Source organism: Sus scrofa, chromosome 13 (assembly GCF_054392235.1).
Source record: "Sus scrofa isolate SSC_HxYL_T2T_F1_AM1 chromosome 13, Sscrofa_HxYL_maternal_Yorkshire_Landrace_v2.0, whole genome shotgun sequence".
In the NCBI taxonomy this organism is placed as follows: Eukaryota; Metazoa; Chordata; class Mammalia; order Artiodactyla; family Suidae; genus Sus; species Sus scrofa.
The window spans coordinates 192,958,159-192,982,873 of NC_139395.1; the positions used below are offsets into that span (position 1 = coordinate 192,958,159).

General features: G+C 36.1%; 1 protein-coding gene across 50 annotated transcripts in view; it reads right to left on the reverse strand.

The window, feature by feature from the left end:
• Window positions 1-24,715, reverse strand: part of ROBO2 (roundabout guidance receptor 2) — a 1,676,226-nt gene that overhangs the window by 168,670 nt on the left and 1,482,841 nt on the right. For all 50 annotated transcript variants that reach the window (XM_084991702.1, XM_084991700.1, XM_084991678.1 and 47 more), the window contains 2 exons: window positions 5,689-5,846; window positions 2,566-2,686 (listed from right to left, as the gene is read on the reverse strand). In XM_084991702.1, coding sequence (XP_084847828.1) covers window positions 2,566-2,686; window positions 5,689-5,846 — 279 coding nt within the window. The remainder of the gene's footprint in view (window positions 1-2,565; window positions 2,687-5,688; window positions 5,847-24,715) is intronic.

Here is a 24,715-nt window from a genome sequence, read left to right on the forward strand (position 1 = left end):
ATTAAAGAATTGAAATGCCTGCAGATGGCTATTGTATTTGCAAAGACCCTTCATCCCTTTCATTGATTTCTTGACATTATAAGTGAACTGTATTTTTGAATAATTAAATATCATCAGCAACTTTTTCTGCATTACATAAATTAAAGATTGAGTTTCAAAAGACATTTAAAAACTTCCAGTAGGTGGAAGAGTAGAGTGGTTTAGACTAGCCAGAGTTTTTACGGCAGAATTGCTGCTACATGAAAACAGAATTGAGAGAGACGCAGGGTAAATGTAGCCAGTTTTACTTTATAAACCTCAGGTCAGAAATGATAATATCTAACAATAATGTAGTGCAGATAGATTTACTACAAAACATTTTTTTGAATGCAAGAGCAGCAAAATAAAATAAAGAAGGCCTCATTCTACATAGCACTCTAGTTATTTTATTTTCTCAAAGTATTGGAGACTCAAGGCTCTTTCTCATGCAATACTTGTCACAACTTTGATTTAGACCAACACTACTGTTTTTATGTTTTATTTCTGAGTTTGGGTGTTGTTTTTTTGCCAATTATTTCAAAATTTTAGTTTTTCTCTAAACTTATTATATTTATAACCCCTTAGGTCCCGTCTGACTAGTTTACACTGTGAGATAAACGTTTCTCAGCTTCCTAAATCAATTGTTCCAGAAGAACTGCCTCTAGACAAATTCAATCTCTTTGGTTTAAAGTTACATTCAAACTAATTTAGACGTCCCCCCTGTTACTCCTGACATGTTTAGGGATCTCCTGCAGTTCTCATCATGTCTTTAGGAAAAGTAGGGTAAATATTTCGTAACAGTCACAATTGCTAAGTCTAATTGCTTGCGTCATGACACTAAACCCTTTCAATTTTTCTTTTTTCTGAAGGCAATATATACTGCTGTAATGTAACATATTTTCTGGTCCAAAGCTCATGGTAGCTACAGAAAAGAGAAATGAGTATTTCTTTAAATAGAATAGCTGTACTCATGGGTTTTCAATGGTAATGCCGAGTGACCACTAATTCCATATCTTAGCAGGCAAAACTGCATTTTATTCATCATGGAGTGAAGCACATTTTGAGCCTCACAGATCACTGCATGACATGTAGGAACAATCTGATACTTGTCTGAGCTCTGTTTGACAGAAATTTGCATGCATACTTTGAACAATTTTATTTTTACTATTCAATTCCTTTAATGAATTGTGGAATTTCTTTTGGTTTGGTCATTTGGGACTTCAAGCTGCTGAGTAACCACAAGGAGTATTACCAGAGATTACTCAGTATTCAGAGTGATTGAAAAGGGAGGCCTGCACTCTGGTTCATATTCATAAAGCATACCTAACACTCTAAATGTAATGGAAATCATAATACGGCTCCTTTTTGCATCATGGCACTCCCATTACCCCATGGGTAGCACATCCCAAACTGCTAAAGAAGTTTCTTTAGGGATCTATGTTGCTGGATTCTGATGCTCTCTTTGGGTGTATTCTGGAGTAACTACCAGAAGCAAGATCTTATTGTATCATACTTAGATATACAAGATTATTTTATTGGCATTAAAAAAAGTAATTTAAAATTCAAAATTATCTCTTGTATTTAAAAGAAATCGCATAATATATGAAATAGTGACTCTTTTATTCAAATATAAGTAGATAGATCCATATAACTTATATGTCTATACATACACATATGTGGTATGCATTTGTGTGTATATATACACATATATGTCTAATATATATCTCCATACAGACTTTAATGGGACTTGAATGGGACTTCAGTATCTTCTGAAAGAATGTTTCATTTCCCAATATCTTTAGGATATCTGTTTCCCCCAATTGTCTCTCATTGTATTTCTCTTTCAATTTTCCACAGCGGCCCTGTAGTATTTTCCTTACTTTTGTTCACTAGGCCATCTTTATCATCTCTGATTTTCTTGTTCCTAATGCTTTCTCTGTTTCTGTGATACAGTTAACTAATTAATTGAATTACTCCTGCTAAAGAGTCCTTTGGTTCTTAAAGTTGAAGAAACATGAATAATATCACAGCAAAAGTTTATTTTTTTCTGAATTTTGATTGTGTGTGTTTAACTAGCAAGCAAGTCTTTTCATCATGAGCTAAAACTGCAAATAGCTCAATTTGAAATTTTTTAAAAAGTGAAGTATCTCTACAATGCACTCTCTTATTTTTAAAAACCTTATCCTGTGTCATGCACATAATAAATACTTGATAAAAGCATCACAGTGGATTGAGTGATAAATTGTAGATGGATATAAATTCTCAAATAGATTTTGAAAAAGAGCAATTTTTCCCATTCTGATGAAAGGCAAAGTCCGATAAATACATATGAATAAAGTAGAAAAATTAACATTTCACAAGTTTTATCTTTCTTCATAGCAAAGATTTCATGTGAAAACAGAACCAGAAAACAAGACAATTCTAGTCTATCAAACTCACCACAAGTCATAAGTAACTGTCCCTATATGGTCTGGTGTTTGGTATTAGCAAAAATATTTTAAAGCAAAGGAAAAAAAAAGAAATTTATCATTTAAAAGAGAGTTTTACCAAAGACAGTCAGCTCTGCTGGATCACTGTCTCTTTCTCCCACCATATTGGTGCCAACACAGGTATACATCCCTGCATCACTTTTCCTGGTGTTGGAGATCATCAGTTTTCCACCACGAATCTGTTAAAATTGAATAAAAAATAAAAATAAAAAAAAGAAAAAAGAAAAGAAAATGGAAAGGGAAAGAAACAAGAGAAAGACAGGTCATAAATAAATCACGTTGAATCTTTAAGGACATTTTTTTTTTCCCTAAAAGAAATAGCTGAGTGTCTAAGACACAAAACTCTCCCATTAGTTTGACATCTGCCTGTGTACTTTCTTCTCTTAAATTCTCCCTATAAATCTTTGTATTCCCTTTTAGAGATGCTTCATTAAGGCAGTCTTCCTCTTTCTTGCCTGGTCCTATTTTAAGTCATGTGCCCCCATTAAACCCCAATGGTTGGTGTTCCTTCAGTCTGAGATTCTGTTGATTGAATTGCTATAGACATTTGTCATCAAAAAAGAACACTAGATATCTGCTTTGGATAATATAATGAAATTCAGCTGGCTCAGAAGAATTCAACGAGTATTTGTTGAGTACCTCTCTGGGCTGGGCAGTGTTGTTCGAGGCCTTCGGGATTCAGTAGTAAACCAAATAATACAAATCTCTGCCTTTGTGGAGCTTACATTTCAATTATTAGCACTAAAATTATCTTTGTCTCATCTTAACTATACTTATGAGGTAACTTTTGAAGAGGAAGTCTGGTTAGATTAAAAACAATTTTTTTAAAATGACGAGCATAAGTTGGTACAAACGATTGGTTTCTGATAGGTACTCCCTAAATGTTTCTTAATTGAGGAGCATCTTTGTTTGGATAAACAAATATACTAAAGTTATTATGTTTGTTTGTTAAGAGGACATTAAAGCAGAATTAGGTTTTCAGTAAGTGTATCATCAACTTATAGCTTCTTTTCCAATTTTGAGGGGGTTTTTTGGTATTTATCTAGTTCAGCAATCTTATTTTGTAATGATTGAATGTTCTTAAATAGATATGAGATAAGAATATGCTGATTTCTTCTGTTAATTTTTAATTTCATAGGCAGAAAAAACTCAAGTAGCTATGTTTTCATCAGACGTATTTCAGGCTCTAAAACTTGCCATATCATAGGAAGGGATTTTCAAATTTTTTATTTTACTTAGAAAAGATTGTCAACCTGTTCTCAAGTATATGCAATAGAGCTAACAAATGGTAGGTTATAAACCATTAAGGCCATTTCTCCTCCCCTTGAACTAAGTGTGACAATACGACTTGATTTGACCTGTGGAACTAAAGAAGTATTTCATCAGAAGAAAGGCATTCTCACACTGAGACTTGGCCTTTCACCTCTGCTGGAAACCTGATACCACCAGGAGAACCAGCCTGAGCTAATCTGCTGGAGGCCAAGAGGAGAACCAAGACGCCCAGCTGAGAAGCAGTCAATGGCCAGACATGTGAGTAAGGTTTTCCTAGATCATCCAGCTGCCAGCACACCTTTAAACAAGCCTCAGAAGCATAAGAGAGGCTGGCAAAGATCAGCTAGTCTGACCCAGGGCAAAGAACTGTCAGTTTATCCACAGAAGCATAGTATAAATATAATACTTATTATAAGCCACTGTATCTTAGGGTGAGTTGTTATGAAGCAAAAGCTAAATGATGCAGACATGAACCAGAAACCCTGGAACACTGATTTCAACCATCACCAGGAGCACCTTTCTTTAAGCTGGGTACCCAAGCACAGACCATGGGGAACAAAGTGCACCTGCAATGTTGATGCTCACAATGTCAACCGTTCAAGCCAGAATCATAGGAAAATATGTTGTGATCTTTTGTATGGCCTCTCTGGTTCTGTTTATTTAGTTACTTATTTTTATTTTTAATTTTTTTGCTTTTTAGGGCTGCACTCATGGCATATGGAAGTTCCCAGGCTAGGGGTCGAATCAGAGCTACACCTGCCAGCCTATACCACAGCTACAGCAACATGGGATCTGAGCCACGTCTGTGACCTATACCACAGCTCACAGCAACACTGGATCCTTAACCCACAGAGCGAGGCCAGGGATGGAACCCACATCCTCATGTATTCCAGGCGGGTTCATTAACTGTTGAGCCACGAAAGGAACTCTGGTCTGTTTTGATGTAATTATAATATGCACGTGAGAATAAAACCTCATTTATAAGACATCTTTAAAGATAATAGACACCCAGACAACATAGACTTTTTGATGGAAATGGCACACTCGTTCAGTGAAATGAGACATTATTTTAAATAAAATATATTAATTCTCAATTATTATACTGAATATTAAAATTATACCAAGAACACTGTCAAATATTGAGGCATCATTATTACTCTTTCAGTGGACTGCTCTCACAAACTTTACACATACATGATGAATAAGTGGATCCTCTGAAAAAACCAAATTACTGTATGCCATTTTTCTACGTTTTTACCATTTTCTGGGTATCTCGTTTTTTGGATATTAATCACCTGATTAACCTGATCATCAATTGCCCTTGAAAATAGTCTACTTTTTCTATAAGAGTTAAAAGCGTAGAACCAGGGAGTTATTTTTACATTGATTTCACTTTGTGTCCTCTAAACTTTGAAATTAATTTTCGTATTTTAGTTATAAATATTACATTGGAAAAACTGGAAATAAGCCTGAAATATTCATCACTTCAAACTGTGTCCTCTAACAATTTTGAAAGTAGTACAAAAAGAAATGTTCTGGTAAATACAGTTTATGGCCATTATTTACACTTTGACACTCATGTGCTGTATGATCAATAGATGCATTTGGAGATCTTAAAAACAGCTTTGACATCGATATTCTACTGGAAAGATATATTTAGTATTCAGATTGGTGCAGTCATTAATAGCATATACACTTGATTTATGTAACTGTTGTCTCTTTGAAAAGCCTCACTTCAAAGCTTTTGTTTTTGGTTATCCTTTTTCAGTTCTTTCAATACAGTTTAAATGGTAAATGGTAGGTAGTACTCAAATACAGTTCTACAACTTTATTAATAAAATAATAAAATACATCCATTTTTAAGACTTTATATTCAATTTCTCTAGGGGTCCATTTCAATGTAACTCACGCTTATTCTTTCTTCCTTGTCATCAATTCGAATTTTGTCTTTTTTCCAGTAGATGGTGGGTTCTGGGTGTCCCCGGGGAGGCTGGCACTCCAGAATCGCAGGCTCTCCGGCTGCCACTACAACATCTGTGGGATTTTGCCGGAAGTCATCTCGTAACACTGAAGAAAAACAATTGTAGTAAAAGAAAACTCAGTGACAGTAATTTTAGCTTTCTCTTACCATGGGCAACTTCAAGTCTCAGCTTTGTTCTAATAAAATTTGTCAGAGTAGTTGCTGAGAACAGAACCATGTCCATCTTAAAATATTTTAAAGCTAGCCTAAATGCTCATAAAAGGGAAATGACAAACTATATGATCAGGAACCTTTGTTATAAAATCTGAGTTAAAAGTGAGATTAGCCTACGGAAAAAGACATGAGAAACATTCACGGCATAGTTCTGAGATTTAAAACTCGAGGTAAAAAACTGTAGTATGATGCTGTTTTCTATTAAAAAGCATATACACATACATGCAGGTATATAAATACATTAACGTAAATTGCCGAGTTATACTTAAAGCCCCGAAATGAGTCATGAGCTTCATGAGCACGTGATCTGGGATCATGTATACGTGTCAGTCTGGGAAGGGAAGCTGGGGGGAAACTGTTTAAGAAAACGCTTTCTCCTGACATGAATATGGACAAGATCCACACTGTTTTGATCACACTTCTGAAGACAGACTCATTGTTCACCCTTGCAACGCACTAGCACCCACCCACACGGGGCTACATTTCCATTCTGTCTGCATCTCCACCTGCCGAGCGACATCTGGGCAGTGTGACATTCGGAGCAGAGATATCCCTTATAGCAGTTGTGCCAGTCTGAATTTCCCCTCCTTTCATTAGGAGAACAGCAGGTTGGACCTCCATTGTAACCTCCGAAAATCTGGCATGCCTAGCTCTCCAAATGTCACCTATCTATCTGTGTACTTTTCTTCCCCCGGTAAGATGAAAAGCCTGGAGAAATGGCTCAGTCCTATCAGATTGTAGAACACAGGTTTATTTAGCAAATAAAAGATGCATCTATTTTAGGCTAAACATTTAAAAAGGCAGTTGAGGAAACAGGTGAGGGAGATTAAGAGGTACAGACTACTAGTTATAAAATAAATAAGTTTTAAGGATGTCATGTACAGCACAGGGAATATAGTCAATATCTTATAACGACTTCGTCTGGTGTGTCGTCTATAAAAATATGGAATCGCTATGTTGTACACCTGAAACTAATATAATAAGTCAACAAGACTTCAATTAAAAAAAAAAGTAGTTGAAACCTGCTAATATACCATATACTACCATTGCCTCTGCTTTTTCTAACAGTCTTGACTTCTCCTATTCTGTGATATTCTAACACTGGCAAGCTTTTTTTTTTTTTTTCCCAAATGTACCTTGAAGTAAAATGAACAACTACACACACATACACACACACACGCGTGTATATGTATATATGTACATATGTGTGTGTATATATATATACACACACAAGTGTGTATATGTATTTATGTATGTATATACACACACATACGTACATATACATATTCACACACATACAGTTTATATATATAAATCAGTCAAGCTATTTGAAATCAAAATTGGGCAGCTTGTGTTAGCCTATTATGTAAATCATCTGCTGCAAATGTGGATTAGGTCAAACCAACAGCCTTTGATGTCCTATAATGAGACCCACTTCAGCTCTCTGCTTCTTTGTTGAGCCAAGTCTCTAGGTTAATTGCCATTCTCCAAATAAATAAAAATTCCCTGTCCTGAAAATAGGTCCAGAGAGACAACTGAGTGACTTCTAGGGCTTTTCTCGTCTTGTCTCTGGCGACAACATAGTTTTCTATCTTAATGAAGTCATGCCTTTTTATGAGATTAGAGAACTTTGTCTCCTATTGAAGGAGCAGTATGAAAGAGTCAGCACAAATTGCTCACTCTCAGTTGATAAACTGATTACTTTACTGCTTTTGCTCCTGAGGAAATGTGTTCCATTTTAACACGGTGAACTGCACACTTTTTTTTGGCTCTCTAACTGGTGAGAAAGGTGTGATTTATATGCATAAGGATTTGCTTCTGAATGGGCTGAGAGAAATGTGCATTTAAATGTGCTGCTCAGATAGGAGGATATAAAGGGGTTAACAACATGGTTCCTTATAGCAGGTAAATCCTCAAGGGAGAACAAGCTGGTGGCTCATTTATATTCTAAATGCAGAACAGCTGACTATTTATGCAACGTTAAGATGTGCAAAAATATGGTAACAGGGTGGCGAGCACCCCTACAATATCCGGTACTGGCAGCAAATGGTGTTTTGGCAGGCCCTCAATCTGTTCCAAAATGACACATCTGGCCAGTTGGAGGACCTTCTCCAGAAATGGCCTCCTAACAAATCACATGCCAAAAGTCTCTGCTCAAATGGTACTTAAGACCACTGCAAATCATTCAAGAAACACAGTATTATATCAATTTGCAACAAGCCAAATTAAGAGAGGGGGGAAAAAAAGGTCCTTTGACATGGGGGACAAAAAGGAGAAAAATATCATAACAAACTAAGGACTGCTACTCTTAAACAATATAACATGTGTTTATGGCATTCACAAAAAAAGAAAATGACTCCAATTTGCAAATGAAGCCAAGAAATCTAACATCAACTGTAATTTTAGGCTTTCAGACTATTCACCGAGAGAGTAGGGTGAGATAATAGTATAATTGGTACTGTACCCTCTTCAACTTGTAAAATGCTCTCTGGGGTTTGTAGAGTAATTCATTTTTGCTTAGTGATACCATTTCTTTTACCCTATGTCTTTGAGGGTAATGAAATTGTTTCATTTTTTTTTCTGTCTCTCTAATAAAATATTCAAGAGAAAAGCAACCCTTTCAGCAGGGTCTGGCACAGCAGAGAACCTCTTAGGAAAAAGTCATTTTTATTCTTTTCAAACTGTGTAAATGTTCTGATATGTGGTTATCTGTCTCTGGGGTTTGTATATTCATTCACAAATGTAAATGAATATAAAAGTAAAATGAAATACTTATTGTTTCCAATTTTTGTGCTAATTACTCATTTCTGTCCTGGATTTTTCCCTGTGCTTTACTCAAGTGATAAAAAAAATAGAAGGTTGTTCTTTATAGTAAAGGATTCATGTACTTTAGATAAAGGAACTAAAACCATCCTATAAATGTAAAAAAGCAAAGCAAGTCAAAATTGAGTTTATATATGTTTTTCTCATTAAGCCCCTATTCTACAAAGAACTGAAAGCCACGTGTTCAATGCCCAAACAAGAATATACGTATGCAGGAATATATGTATTACTTAAAGCTCCAAACAGGTCTTTAAAGAGAGTGAAGAGAAATAAACCTGATAAACTATAAAGAATCTGGTTAAAATGACAAAAAGCTGGGAGGGTAGCGGCAAGTTACTCTTCAAAGAAAAAAGATATAATAGGTACAATTTTTGTACAGTACTTGCTTGCAGATCTAAGTTTAGAATACAAGGGTTCAAATCTCTATGAGAGAAAACAGAAATCTATTTTGGCTAAATTGGCGAGAACCCAAATATCCATTTCTGTATATGAGCTGAAAAGCACAGAGGACAGTTCACTAAGTTAGTTATAAACTAGATGAGATTTGCATTCTTTTTACATTGACATGCACTGTGATTTAGAGGGTTATTCTAGAAGATCAGAAAATTCTGAATTACTAGTGTGTTTGATAAAATATTGTTCCTATTTATAAAACAAAGACTGATACCAAATAACTCAGTTCTGCAGGAAGATACTGAAGACAATGTGCTTGGTGCCATCTTATAAAATGGTTAACACATACTGTGTAACATAAGAATGACATGACAGTGCCTGTGGTAGGCTTTTTCTCTAAATGCTCCTTACTGATCTCTCCCTCCTGGAATTTCATTGTATCATCGCCTCTCCTTCACTGTGGGCTGGACCTAGTGATATGACTTTAATGAAGTGACAGAACGTCACTTCCAAAATTAGGTTATAAAAGATTGTAAGGTCCATCGTTTCGGCGCTCTCTGTCTATCTCTCTGTTTCCGTCTCTCCCTCTCAGAGACTTCCTCTGACCATGCAAGATGCTTGATAAAGAGGCCCATTTGGTCAACAGCAAGCAAGGAACTGAGACCTTAGTCCAACATCTTTTGGGGGCCCAAATGCTGTTAACAATGACTTAAATTTGGGAGCAGAAACTTCCACAGTTGAGCCTTAACATAAGACCACAGCCCTGACTAGCATTTTCACTGCAGCTTTGTGAGAGATCCTACAGCAGAAGTCTAAATTAACTCATATCTGGGTTCCTCACCCAGAGACAGAATAAATGTGTGTTGTTTTAAGCCATGAGGTATGGTGGTAATTTGTGATACAGCAGTAAGTAACCAATACAGTGTCCCAAAAAAGCTCCAAATCTAGGTGTCCCTTTAGAGCTCACGTCCTGGACTCCTGCTTCTTCCCAACCCCGCATTCTTTCCCTCACCAAGTTCTCTCTCTTCTGTCCTAAATCAATAGTCTTCAAAAATTCTTTTTTGCTTTAGTCAACAAAGACAAGGCAAGTCACTATTTTGATGTTTCCATCTTATTTTATTAAAATAAATTAGCAATAACAATGAGACTAGACTACATAATTAACAGACTTCTAAAAGATACATTTCTGACTTACCATGTACCCAATCTCTCAAGCAGTTATTAGAAATGTAGAGCCTAAAAATATTACTGATGGAAATATATACATCATAATCTAATGATCCACAACCAACCAAACTGATCACAAGAAAGGTAGTTTAAAAAGAAATTTTAATTAAAAGCATGATTAGCTTCAGCTGAAACCTCTAGCAACTCAAAGCAACACTGAACTCCAGGCTCCCTTGCCAACAGGATTTCTCTCTGGATGTGCTGCATGAGCTGTAGGAGCTGCATGTCATGAGGCTGCTCAGTGGAAAATGACCACTAGTTCTAAGAGATGCTTACCTGGTGCACATTTTAGTTTATGAATACAAACTTTAAGTAGGTCTTGATACTTAGAAGGATTGTCAGAAGCTCTTAATCATGCATATAGACAATATATGAAATTACACGTTGCTTTTCAATAAGAATTTTTTTTTAAACTTGATTTTTTGGATCAGTTAGCAGCACACATAATAACATTTTGATCTCCCTATTTTAAAAGTAACTAATAATAGCTGATATTTAATGAGGATACACTATGTGCAAAATCTGGCATCATGGACATGTAATAGATCATTTTGAATGACCTGCTGGAGTAGGTAAGTAAAGAGTTTGAACCCTACAAGTCTGACCCTAGATCCTAGACACAATCATTACACTATACTGATCTGCAGTATCAACTGCGTCTATTTATCTTGCCCCCCCAACCTGCCGCCCTAGTTCAGGATGTCCTTATCTCTTCCTTGCATTACTGCAAGAGTATCTTGTTTGCAATTTTCCTCTGATTTTTCTTTTTAACTCTTTATTATGAGTCTGCTAAAGTGCAAATATGATCATGTAAATTCCTTTTTCACAACTTTTTAGATGGCTCTTATGATAAATTTCTCTTCTTAATGTGATATCAAATGTTGTATAGAATCAGATCACGGCTTATATTTCTAGCCTCATGACATACATTTCTGCAACCCTCTTGCCATGGACATACAGAGGAACATCTAATTATAAGTATAAACTCTCATACGCAGTCTTTTGGCCTGAAAATTTTTCCAAGATACCTCTTTGTTCCCTTATTTTTTCCTATTTCTTTCTTCAAACATATACTCTTCCTTTGGAATTAGCTTCAGTTTTTTATTTTATACATACACTAGGTAACTCTTCCAAGGGCTCCCATCTTGAAGAGCCTCAGACAAGCTGATCAAGTATACTTGACAGGTTGACTGAGTGGATGAACTCCTCTTCAAGGGATGTGTTGCGGTCTTTTTCTTGTTGTACAAAATAGATCATCAAGTTTTAATTTGATTTCAAAATGTTAGTTCTGAAGATTAAGAGACAGTGTACTCGACCTGCCTTCCTATAAGCTCATATACCTCTAAAATAGAAGGCAGGTAGTTCAAAAACATCAGAAATCAATCACTCAAAGCAACAGAATATTTATGTGCAACCAATAAGACCATTAGCACCAAGTTATAGCATATCATGTAAATATTACAATGGTCTAAGAAAAAGAAGTGATGGCCACTCCTATAACTCTCACAACATTATTTTCCTAACCTCACCAGCACCAGCACCAGCTCTCATGTGGGGAACAACCAGGTATAAGTCCAACCAAGCTGAAGTTCACGTCCTCTACCTCCCGGGGAAAGCACACTGTCTCTTCTTGCTTCAGGGAATGGCTGTTGAGGGCTGCCTGGCTATGACCCCAGCAGGGGAGCTCCAGCCTCAGGATGAAACTGAAGCTCTGCACACTAGGAAAAATCTGGGTTACTGATGCCATAACTAGACATACCAGTCCTAAAGACTGTGTTAAATCTGGACTTTCTACTTATGTGATCCAGATACATTTTCTTTCATTTTTAGGCCAGTTTAAATTGTTTCCTCTTTCAACTCCCCATTGATAAGCTATAATAATTCCATATTCTTCGAAGTTTCAATGACCAAAAGACCTAATAAATCTGAAGAGGAATCATTCGCAACAAACTACATTATTATATTGGTACAATCAAACAAAATACAGTCAGAATGGACAGGCCAACCACCAGCTAAATAGACAATAAAAATCTGATATTGAGGGAACAAATCATAAGTGGTTTCTTCTGCACAGAAGGGGAATGGGAAAGAAATAACTCAGTGGGGAGACATCCTGCTACTGCTGTGCAAGCTGACACTCTGGCACCTCTGCAACATGCTGACAATTCCAAAATGAGAAGCTCTCACCCCTCTTCTCTACTAAGATTCCCTGGGCAAGCAAATTCACTGAGCAAATGATCCAGCTAAACCAATGCTATGAATTGGAGCATGCTGAATGAACAAGGATAACCTGTGACTTGCTCATTTTCAAGTCATAGCATTTTGTAAAGCCTCGAATTCTGCAGGGAATAAAATACACAAGCATACAATTCACCCAAGAAGAATGGCCAGTTCCAAATTTCTTAGCCAAGTCTTTATTCTTGAATCCTTTTTTTAGCCCTGTTCTGTCCTCACCCACAATATAATTTGAAGTCCCCCGAAGAGTGCCAAGTCTTCCTTAATGTTTTCCATTAATGTTCAAAACTTGCTGAAGGATTCTTAGAAATTGCATGGAAACATCGTGCTCTCTGTAATTTGTATCCGTAACCTCTGTAATGCATATGTTCTCCTTGGGGACCAGTGTTGAGATCATTCATAAACTCTTGGATCACATGTGGCAGTGCAAACTGGTGACATCTGACCACAGCAGACTCCAGGCCTGTCTCTGGCAATCATTTCCTTTGGTTTGAGTTAAGGAGCTAGCAGTTGGCATGCCTTCAGCACTTGGAAGTCCTATTTTTGGCAAAGCTTAGCATCTGATATTTGACAGGGATCTGCATACCATATCCATTAGCGTGGAGGAAGTTGTGGATTGATGCTAATTAATGTTTAATGGATGCCTCTTTTTTTTTTTCTTCCTTAAAGTGCCATTGTCCACAAAATTGTTCATGTGGGGTTGAAGTTTCTAGAATCTCATAAATTCAAAGGAGTGAGGACAACTTAGAGAGTATGCCTAAATACAGTATGTCAGGAGGAGGATGACGTGGAGAACTGGGGGTCCTGGCCTACACCTGTTCAAGGAAATGCTTTCCTGCTCTGTAAAACTCCCCACATCCCCAAAATATTCTACTCTGCAACACAAACTCCTTTTAACACCTGCCTCTTTTTTTTTTTTTGTCTTTTTGCTATTTCTTTGGGCCACTCCTGCGGCATATGGAGGTTCCCAGGCTAGGGGTCAAATCGGAGCTGTAGCCCCCAGCCTACGCCAGAGCCACAACAACGCAGGATCCGAGCTACGTCTGCAACCTACACCACAGCTCACAGCAACGCTGGATCCTTAACCCACTGAGCAAGGGCAGGGACCAAACCCGAAACCTCATGCTTCCTAGTTGGATTTGTTAACCACTGTGCCACAACGGGAACTCCCTAACACCTGCCTCTTTTAGAGCTAATTCCAGTCTCGGTCACAGAGATGGTTATAACTCTGACTATTGGAAGAAATAATACCATGAACTTAAAATTCAGAACTACACAGACTATCCCTTTTAAAAAAGTATTAAATAATATTTCTCAAAACGGTAACAAAGGGAAACACCAGATTATGTCAAGCTTATAATGCTCCTTCCTACTTTCTTTGAATCTGGGTTGGGACATCAATTAATCAATCATTAATCAATCAATAATCACAACATCTTAATAGGATTTACATTTACAGGATGATTACAAATAGCCATCTGTCTGCTTCTAGCTCTTCAATCTGGTTCATGTCCCCTGAGCCTCAAGTCTTCAGCTAAAGCAGTTAGGCTGCTAGATACCAGAAAGGCTTGTTACAGGTGATTTGCAAGGGGCTTTTTTTCCTTCTGCCCACTACTTCCCATCTTTGTCCTACACCTTTCTTTTTCTCTTTTGCCTCATTTAGCTCTCATTCTTAGACCAAAGAAAACAAAAAAATTGAAAGGGACACATCTCATTTATATAGCTTTAAATTTTTAAATTCAATATATCTCTATAAGTGCACATTTAAATTTAAAATATACATAAACATATGTTTAAATTCAAACTTCAAGATTCATTACCACTTTAATGATACATCTGTCGATTTGAATAAAGGAATAATGAGTGCTATCGAGTAAATATTAATGGGCTGCTTTCTTCTGGATCCTAAAAGATTACTACTCCCCTCCCACCCCGTTAGCCCTTATCTGAAGGCATTAGCTTTTACATCCTTCTAACATCACACAGTTCACAGAGGTGCACGGTCTCAGCAGCACCTTCCTGTCGTTTCACCCTCTCCTAGTATCAACGGGTTAGTGTTGTGATATTTCTCTCCCATGGTGTATTCTGATGTGCATGATCAACATGAATTACAATGCCAAGTAACTGTCAGATGTCATGAGTTATAAACTCAATAGTCTAAGGATTATTACACATTAGGGCACCCTACAGTGCGAGGGTGTCCTGGAATTTATGTGTTATTTATTACCTATTGGCAGGGTCTCAAAGTAATCTCACCCCTGCTGATGAAATGAGGGTTGGAAGGAGAATAAGGTCAAGGTCAACCTTTCTTGTCAAGAATGCCAGTTACTTTGAAACTACTGTTGCTCTTTTTTCTCCTCTACCTGAAACTCAACAAATTTCTGAATACGTGGGCTATTATAATGCATCTATGCACTTTCAACATAATTTTTCTGATTTCACAGTTTCCATCACATCACCTAGTTTAACAACATGTTTTGTAACCATAGTCACCAGAGGTCTGATTTAGAGTATAAATTCATAATCCATGAATTTAAAAATGACCACTTGGCGAGCACACTATTTAGTTTCCTCTTTTACACAGGAGCATTAGCCAAAGCCTAACTGCATGAGACTTAACTTGAATTTCTAATGCAACAATGAAAGTATTTTTTATACACCTGTGGAGGTGATCACCCTTAGCGTATGCAGGTGTTGAACTATAATGCTAATACCTGAAACTTACGTCATTAAAAAAAAAAAAATCATGTCCCAGTTGCCTGTGGGCTCTTTAGTCTTTCCCATCTAATATTAAAATTTGCATATGTCTGCACTGCAAAATATGAGCATTACTGTAGGCTGTCAGGAATTTTGCTGAAATGGATGTAATTTGACATCCTATATTCTTTGGGAAATGTCCTATTTGATTACTACATGACAAGAAGCTTGAAATGTTTCCTAATCCAGAATATAGCATATTTACTTTTAAATTGGCTGATTAAATAAAGCTCTCTCATCTCTCTACTCTATCCCAAAGACCCAGTAACCTTCTTTTCTTTTGCCACCAAATGAATTCTGAATGCTGCAGTTAACATTCAGCAATCTCATTACCCACCTACCATAAATCTTCAAAAGCATCACCATGTTTTGACAGCTAAACAGGAGAAGAGGAAGCAAGAAGCATATCCAAGCACTTTTTATGAGTGCAAATGTGCTAAGGATCACATTTAAATTATTTCAGAAAACTTTATATGACACCATTGACAACAACCACAAAACAATGTGCTTAAGCCTATGAGTATCACAATTTCTTTTACTCCTGATGCTAAGGCCACACCCCCTCACCCCATCCATCCAACCTTGCCATGTACTCTATGAAAACAAACTGAGACCAAAGAACAAATAATAGACAACTTTCTTCAGTGTGATACTGAGCTCTCATGGTGAAAATGTATTATAAGTGCTTTTTCCCAAAAGTAGTTAATATTAAAAAAAATTCATATATACTTTAATCAAACCTTCATATCTTATATGAAACTAAAAAGAAGTCCTATGAAACATGGAAGAAAGTCCCCCTCTTCCTCTGAAACCCTAGGGTCAACCTTGGGCAGCCACAGAGTATATGCTCTGCAATGAGAGAATGGATCAAATTATCTTTTGAGTCTTCCCTATCCTTTTATTTTCTGGGCTCCATGGTCATCCCTAGGACTAGGACTCAGTACACTTGCACTCCCAAAATAGTCAGGGGTAAAAGGTAAACAGATAGAGGCACCTCCTTCCTGCTTGATGAGATGCTAACTCCCTATATGGAGATAAAGACCTCGCTGGATGGGACTGTTTCAGCTTCCGTGCCCAGAAGGGTACCAAACCCTGCTAAGTCAGATTTATCAGAAAGTCTGCCAAACCTTCATTATTTAGTTCTAATCAAGGCTATTCAGGAAGCTAGATTATTAAAATTCACAAATTATTATAATTCACAAATTATTATAATTCCTAATTTTGGCCATTTTCATGTACTGTATCTCAACCACCTCACCCCACTCTTTCCCCAAACTTTCCACAAATGCTAAAACTAGAAATTTTTTTCTTTTTCTTTTTCTTTTTTTTTGTTTTGTCTCTTGTCTTCATAGGGCCGCAGCTGCGGCATATGGCGGTTCCCAGGCTAAGGGTCTAATTGGAGCTGTTGCTGCTGGCCTATGCCATAGCCACAGCAATGCCAGATCTGAGCCACGTCTACGACCTACACCACAGCTCACAGCAACGCCAGAACCTTAACCCACTAAGCGAGGCCAGGGATTGAACCTGTAACCTCATGGTTCCTAGTCGGATTCGTTTCTGCTGCACCACGATGGGAACGCCCCTAGAAATTTTTTTCTTATTCCTTTCAATGACCAATCAAACTGTAACTGTTCTGAAGTTAGGGAAAAATAAATCTCTAAAATATGGGCCACAAAAGGAAAATCTGAGGTTGGCAAATGGGTTAATTTTCAATATGAATTAGTGGATCCCAAATAATCTGATGTTATATACATTTATCCACTGATATCTAAAGCACATGGCTATTATTATTGCCTTGAGAATTTTTTTTTTCCCATATTTACTTAAAAGGAAGACTTGCTTCAGTAAGCTTCCAGGAGACAAGGCTTCAATAATTGGTGAGGATGTGGAAATTTGATACAAGCATGAGGTGTGGCATTTGAACTAAAAGGCTAATACCACAAAGAGCTGGGGGAATTTTTTTATTTACTCCTTATGAAATCTAAAATCTTCAACTTTACCTATGACTTGGATAACTGTATATTTTATCTTCCATAATAAACTAAACATTTGGGAAAGCAAATGGAAGCATTCCCCATAATTATGCCAGGACTGTTCCAGGAAACCCAGGCAGACTGTTAACCTGCTTTCCTCCTTCTGTGTGGTCTATCGTCTAAAAATCTCTACTGCTTTGACTTTGCCCTTTCAATCATAATTCTCACTCACACTGGCCTTTCCTTCAGTCCTGGAACATAGCAAGCTCTTCTCCATCTTAGGGCCTTCATAGAGTTTTTCTGTTTCTAAATGCAATCTCGTTACCCTACACCACTTGCCCAGTTTCTTTCATGGGACTTGGAACTTGCATTTAATAAATGTTTATGGAACTTTTTGATAGGGAGACAGTACAGCAGTGTGGTTAAAATAACAGGCTTAGGCAGATGGCCTGAGTCTAAGGCTCAGCTCTCCTACTCTATTAACTGGATGATCTTACTGAAGTCTCTCAACCATGTTAAGCTCGTCGTCTTCATCTGTAAAAATGGGAAAATTAAAGCTTATGTCTTTGGATAGTTATGAAGAATAAACAAAGTGATCTTTTTTAAAGCACACTGGGAAGTAAAGGAAGGACTTCATAAATGGGAATTATTATTGTTGTTAGGAATTAGGAATATGAGTGAAAAAGAAGGACCCTGCAATTTTATTTTCAGATCTGCCTCTAAATAAGCTTAATGATGTCAATTTTTAATTCCTCTGACTGTCAAATGTTTAATAATCCTCAAGAACCCTATCTTGTTTATAAAATATTTCCTCTTTCAAGATCTTGAGGTTCAGATAGTCAAACACTATGCAATTACTACTAGATGGTAATAATTACTAAAAGTGATTACTATCGAAGTTGGGATTCATATATAACTAAATGATTCTAAAGTCCAATGTATTTAGGTATTATTATTTATGATATAAAGAATTAATTGGGCAATAAAATGTCACTGGTTCCTCCAAGTTGAAAAATTTAACTTTGCTCAATATGTTTTACCCAATTCATTTCTAAAAGGTGAATTTGGTATATTTAATTCTGCTTTTTTTAATTGATAGCAAATAAATTAAATATTTTCACTTTTGAATTAAGTTTTAGTTGTAACTACTACTTTTAGTTGACAGAAAAGTTTTTTAAAATCATTGGCTTCTTTTTTATTTAATAAGTAGGTACTGAATATTTTGATTGGGAAAGGTGTGTTCCATGACACAAGTACAAGATATTTCAAGCAGAGATCTTGGCCTCAGGATACTAAAGAGATTTAGGGAGATTACCAAATATAACTCAAAAACCTCAATCTGAAAGGAGAAAAGCATGCATCAGAGAACCACATTGAGAATGTATTAAGATACAAAGGAGGGAAATTGTTTTCAACAAGGAGGGTTTTTTCATAGGAGTTAGCTTCAGAGCTGGGCTTGAAATATGCACTGTATGCTTTAATTAATTACAAAAAGAAAGAAACATGCAGGAATGTGCTTGCATGTACAAAAATCAATCTCTGGAAGGACACACGAGAAACTAATAAAACAAAGGCTTTGCAGAGAAAAACAAAAGAGGGATGAGAGAGGAAGACTTTACTAACATGCACTTTATACATTTTGATTTTTGAAGCCTTTAAATAGATTAATTACCTAGTAATAAGTATATTTTATAATGTATTAAGAAAAATAATTTTGACTAAGTGTTTTCCCAGTACTCCATCTGCTCCAACTGGATTTAACATAAACAGTTGTAAAGAGACGGAAAACTGGTTTCTCACAAGAGTCAATAACACAAACTTCAAGTTTACAAAAGAATGGTGCTTTGAAATATGAATGTCAACAAAGTATCTGTAGGATGGTAATAAACCTGACCTTAGAGATCAAAACATATACTTGATTAATTAGTTCTTTTCTAGGATAGAATGAAATTCAGAGAAATTCAATGTTGAGAAAGTCTCTTCTTTTCACTGAAGATGAACTGAAGCCCTCTGCTGAGTGAGGTACAGGTGAAAGAAAACTGAGTAAGATGACAGCCTTTTGGTCTAGACCTAGGCCTCCTAACTACCTCAACAGAAGACTAGATAAAAAAACAAAGAAGTTACGGAGAAAGGAGCAACCACTGGTGACCGTGCTCTAGCTGAGAGAGGCTTAAAGCCATCACATGTATTTATTGTCAACACATAATCCATAAAAGCCAAAATACCACATATTTAGAAAAAGTTCTTCATTTCTCCAAAATTATAAGTTGTGATTTGATAAGCCCACTTTAAATATGTGAATCAAGGAAATTATTCACTGGGAACTGTATCTAGTCACTTACGATAGAGCATGATAATGGGAGAAAAAAGAAGGTACACATGTATGCATAACTGGGTCATCTTGCTGTATAGGAGAAAATTGACAGAACACTGTAAACCAGCTATAATGGAAAAAATAAAGACTAAAGACTCTAAGACTAAAGTCCTAAAGACTCTACCAGAACACTGCTAGAGTTCATCAATGAATTTGGCAAAGTCTCAGGATACAAAATTAATACACAGAAATCAATGGTATTTCTATATACTAACAATGAAAGATCAGAAAGAGAAACTAGGGAAGCAATCCCATTTACCATCGCATCCAAAAGAATAAAATACTTAGGAGTAAACCTACCCAAAGAGACAAAAGACCTGTACTCTGAAAACTATAAGACACTGATGAAAGAAATCAAAGATAACACAAATAAATCAAAAGACATACCATGCTCTTGGATTGGAAGAGTTAATATTACCAAAATACTACCCAAGGCAATCTGCAGATTCAATGCAATCCCTATCAAATTACCAAGGACATTTTTCACAGAACTCAAAAGAAATACTTTAAAGTTTGTTTGGAAGCACAAAAGACCAGAATAGCCAAAGATATCCTGAAAAAGAAAAATGGAGTTGGAGGAATCAGGCTTCCTGACTTCAGACTATACTACAAAGCAACAATCATCAAAACCATATGGTACTGGCACAAAGACAGAAACATAAATCAGTGGAACAGGATAGAAAGCCCAGAATTAAACCCACGCACCTACAGCCAACTTATCTGTGACACAAGAGACAAGAATATACAATGGAAAAAAACAGCCTGTTCAACAAGTGGTGCTGCCAAAACTGGACAGCCACATGTAAAAGAATGAAATCAGAACACTCCCTAAGACCATACACAAAAATAAACTCAAAATGGATTAAAGACCTAGATACAACACCAGACACTATAAAACTCTTAGAGGAAAACATAGGCCAAACACTCTCTGACATAAACCACAGCAACATCTTCTCAGATCCACCTCTTAGAGTAATGACAGTAAAAACAAACAAATGCGACTTAAACCTAAAAGTTTCTGCACAGCAAAGGAAACCCTAAACAAAATGAAAAGACAACATACATAATGGGAGAAAATCTTTGCAAATGAATTAACTGACAAGGGATTAATCTCCAAAATTTATAAACACCTCCTACAGCTCAACACCAAAAAAACAAACAATCCCATCAAAAAATGGGCAGAAGCTCTAAACAGACAATTCTCCAAAGAAGACATACAGATGGCAAAAAAACACATGAAAAGATGTTCAACATCACTCATTATTAGAGAAATGCAAATCAAAACCACTGTGAGGTACCACTTTACACCCGCCAGAATGGCCATCATCAAAAAGACTACAAACAATAAGTGCTGGAGAGGGTGTGGAGGAAAAGGAACCCTATTACACTATTGATGGGATTGCAAATTGATACAACCACTGTGGAAAACAGTATGGCGATTCCTCAGAAAACTACAAATAGAACTACCATTTGACCCAGCAATCCCACTCCTGGGCATCTATCCAGAGAAAACCATGACTCAAAAAGACACATGTACTCCAATGTTCATTGCAGCACTATTTACAATAGCCAAGACATGGAAACAACCTAAATGTCCATCGACAGAGGAGTGGCTAAAGAAGAGGTGGTACATATACACAATGAAATATTACTGACATTAAAAGGAACGAAATACTAGCATTTTTGGCAACATGGATAGACCTAGAAATTATCATGCTGAGTGAAGTCAATCATACAGTGAGATACCAACATCAAATGCTACCACTTACATGTGGAATCTGAAAAAAGGACAGACTGAACTTCTTTGCAGAACAGATATTGACTCACAGACCCTGAAAAACTTATGGTTTCCAAAGGAGATAGTTTGGGTGGAGGGGGGATGTGCTGGGTTTGTGGGATGGAAATCCTATAAAATTAGATTGTAATGATCATTGTACAACTATAAATGTAATAAATTCATTGAATAATAAGAAAATCACTATAAAAAAAGAAATTATAAATGATTTCTCCTTTAAAAATAAAAAAATTACCTTCATGTGAAGTTTTTTTATGGAGCTTTAATTAGAAAAAAATGTAAAAAATGTTACTTAACTTTATTAAAATTTTGGTTGATTTTCTTTGATATGTCTATACCTTTTATATTCATATGACTTGAATATATAAAAACATCATGAATTTTTTATTTATTTATTTTTTTGGCCACACTCACAGCATGGGGAATTTCCAGGGCCAGGGACTGAACCTATGTCACAGCAGTGACCCAAGCCACACCAGTAACAATGCCAAGTCCTTAACCCACTAGATTGCCAGGGTACTCCACGATTTTTTTACTTTAAAGTGAGAAATAAGGATACGTCTTTGTACAGGTTAAGTATAATGATCTATTAAGCCAGTTTTTTCTTACAGGATGATGGTGGTATATCATAAAATGAATTATATTCTATCTTAAACAATATAATTAACTCTTGAGGAAACTTTCTCTATACCAATAAATTCAATTTTGTCTAATTCTTGGGTTTATGATAATGTCAGCTCATTAAAATCTTAGTTAAAACTCATTAAATGCATACTGAGAGGTAACAGCTTCATTACTGTTATATGATATAAAGAAAAAGAGAATGATTTATTATCATTTAATTGTTTTCAAAACTGAATACATTTGCATAATAAGGTTTATTGTATATTTTCAATAGTCTTCAAAAATTAAGCAGCCCAATAATTAAAAATGTATTTTCTAAAAATAATTTTCTTTCTACAGAGTCCTGGTTGTTGCTTTTTATTAGAAAAAAATGGCCATATTAGAGATGGTGATTATTAGAGACAGAAAATCATCTTAGATAATACTAACATATACTAACATAGCCTTTCTTTTTGAATATTTATAATGTTTAGATAAAATAGGATTTCCATATAACAACAGATGTCTTAATCAAATATTATAATTAATTACCTTCACTAGATATTATTTCAGTGCCTTTTAAGACTGAAAAGAGTAAGGCAGAAATTATTTCGGAAATTAGCTATAACCTCTAACACAGAAGTAATTACTTCATGTTTCTCTTCCATAGTAGCTTAGCCATAGTAATTGCTTGATAATGTTGCTGAGAGTTCTGCCTGCTTGACATCACCATTTGAGTGTCCAAGAGTATCTTAGACACAAATCTTCATCCCCCCAAATCTTCTGTATGTTTTTGTCTATGGTATGATTGTGTGTAAATTACTCAAGAAATTATTATTTTTCCTCCATTTCTGTTGGCCACGATCAAACCCCCCACCCCCATCTTGTCCATCAGTTAGGCCCAACAACTGTGAAACTCATCCAGAATCCATCTATTTTTCTTTACTCCACTCCTGTTACTTGGACTGAGTCACTGTCATCTCTCGTGGGATACGGAACTGACTCTGAACAATCTTACTTTATATTCTTGCCCTTCTTACAGTCAATTTGTAACAATTGACAGAGTAACTTTATCCACATTGTACAACAAATCTTGCCATCCTTCTGCTTAAAATTCTGCAAAAGATTCATTGCATCTATAGAAACATCCAACTTCTTACTCTGGCCAGCAAGGCATCTTGAGATCTGGCCACTCATCTCATAGTAACCTCTCCTCCTGCTCCCTTCTCCCCCAGCTGCACTGGCCCTTCTCTTGTAGCAAGGCAAATAATTTCTTCAGATGCTTTTCTACATGTTTCACTGTGAAGTGTTCTTCCCCTAAGGCTTCCTTACGCTCTCCTCTTCTTGTCAATGAAGTCTCCATTTATATGTCAATTCTTGGAGTTCCCCTATTATGCTTACCCAATCTAAAGAGCAACAAGATCACACATTACACATCCCTCTGGTATCTTTCCCCTGCATATCATATATTACTATGTGAAATTATTCTACACATTTATTATCTATCTGCCTTCAGTAGAATGTAAACCAGCTCCAAGGACCCGGTTCATTATTTACTATTGTATCCCCAGTCTAAAATGGTATTCTTGGCACATAGCAAGTGCAAAGTAAATATTTACTGAATGAATGGATAGATGAGTGAGAAATTTCAGTTTTTGTCATCAAGATAAGACGAAACTGGATATAGTTACTATATAATGCATCTTCAGTAGAAAGTTCTCTAAACTGGTTTAATGATTTTATTGAAATAAATGTATGGGAAGTTGATGATCCTTTGTTTTAATAAAAAAAAAAAGTGTGCTTTGAGAGGCATTATCATGGACTGATCTTCAGGTAGTGGGATGCCAGCAGTTCCTCATTTTCAAAGTTAGAAACTATCTCACAAATTTCACAGCATTTGAGTGGTCAGGAAAATGTCAGAAACTAATATCACTGTTTACCACATTCATAATCTTCTCAAGATCATGTTCTGAATGTTTATTTTTAAATATCTCAGTTGTCTGAGTGGGATAAATCGATGTCTAATAATGGTCAAGATTTCTTGTCTTTAAGGTCAATGGAAACCCACAATGTCCCTATAAGGTAGGTAGGTTTATGAATAAAGAGATAAAGGTTTCTCCTGCTGTATAATACAGGGAACTATAGTCAGTTGTGATGGAACATGATGGGGGATAATGTGAGAAAGATACATATGTATACACATATATATGTATGTATGACTGGGTCACTTTGCTGTACAGCAGAAATTGAAAGAACATTATAAATCAACTATAATAAATAAATAAAAATGAAAAAGAGAGAGAGCTAAAGTTTCTAAGGTGACAACTTCATCCAGTTAATAAGAGGAAGGACAAGGATTCGAAAATAGACCTTTTTTTTTCATTCTAGAGCTTACACTTTAAGATTATTTTGACAGAAACTTAAGCATAACAGACATACTTTATAATTCCCTAACCCAATAATTAAAGTATACTAAAAATAATTTAACTTGGTAACTAAGGTCTTCATTATAATCAGTTACTGTATCACCCTGTGAGGTGGTGATTTCAAACATTAGGATAA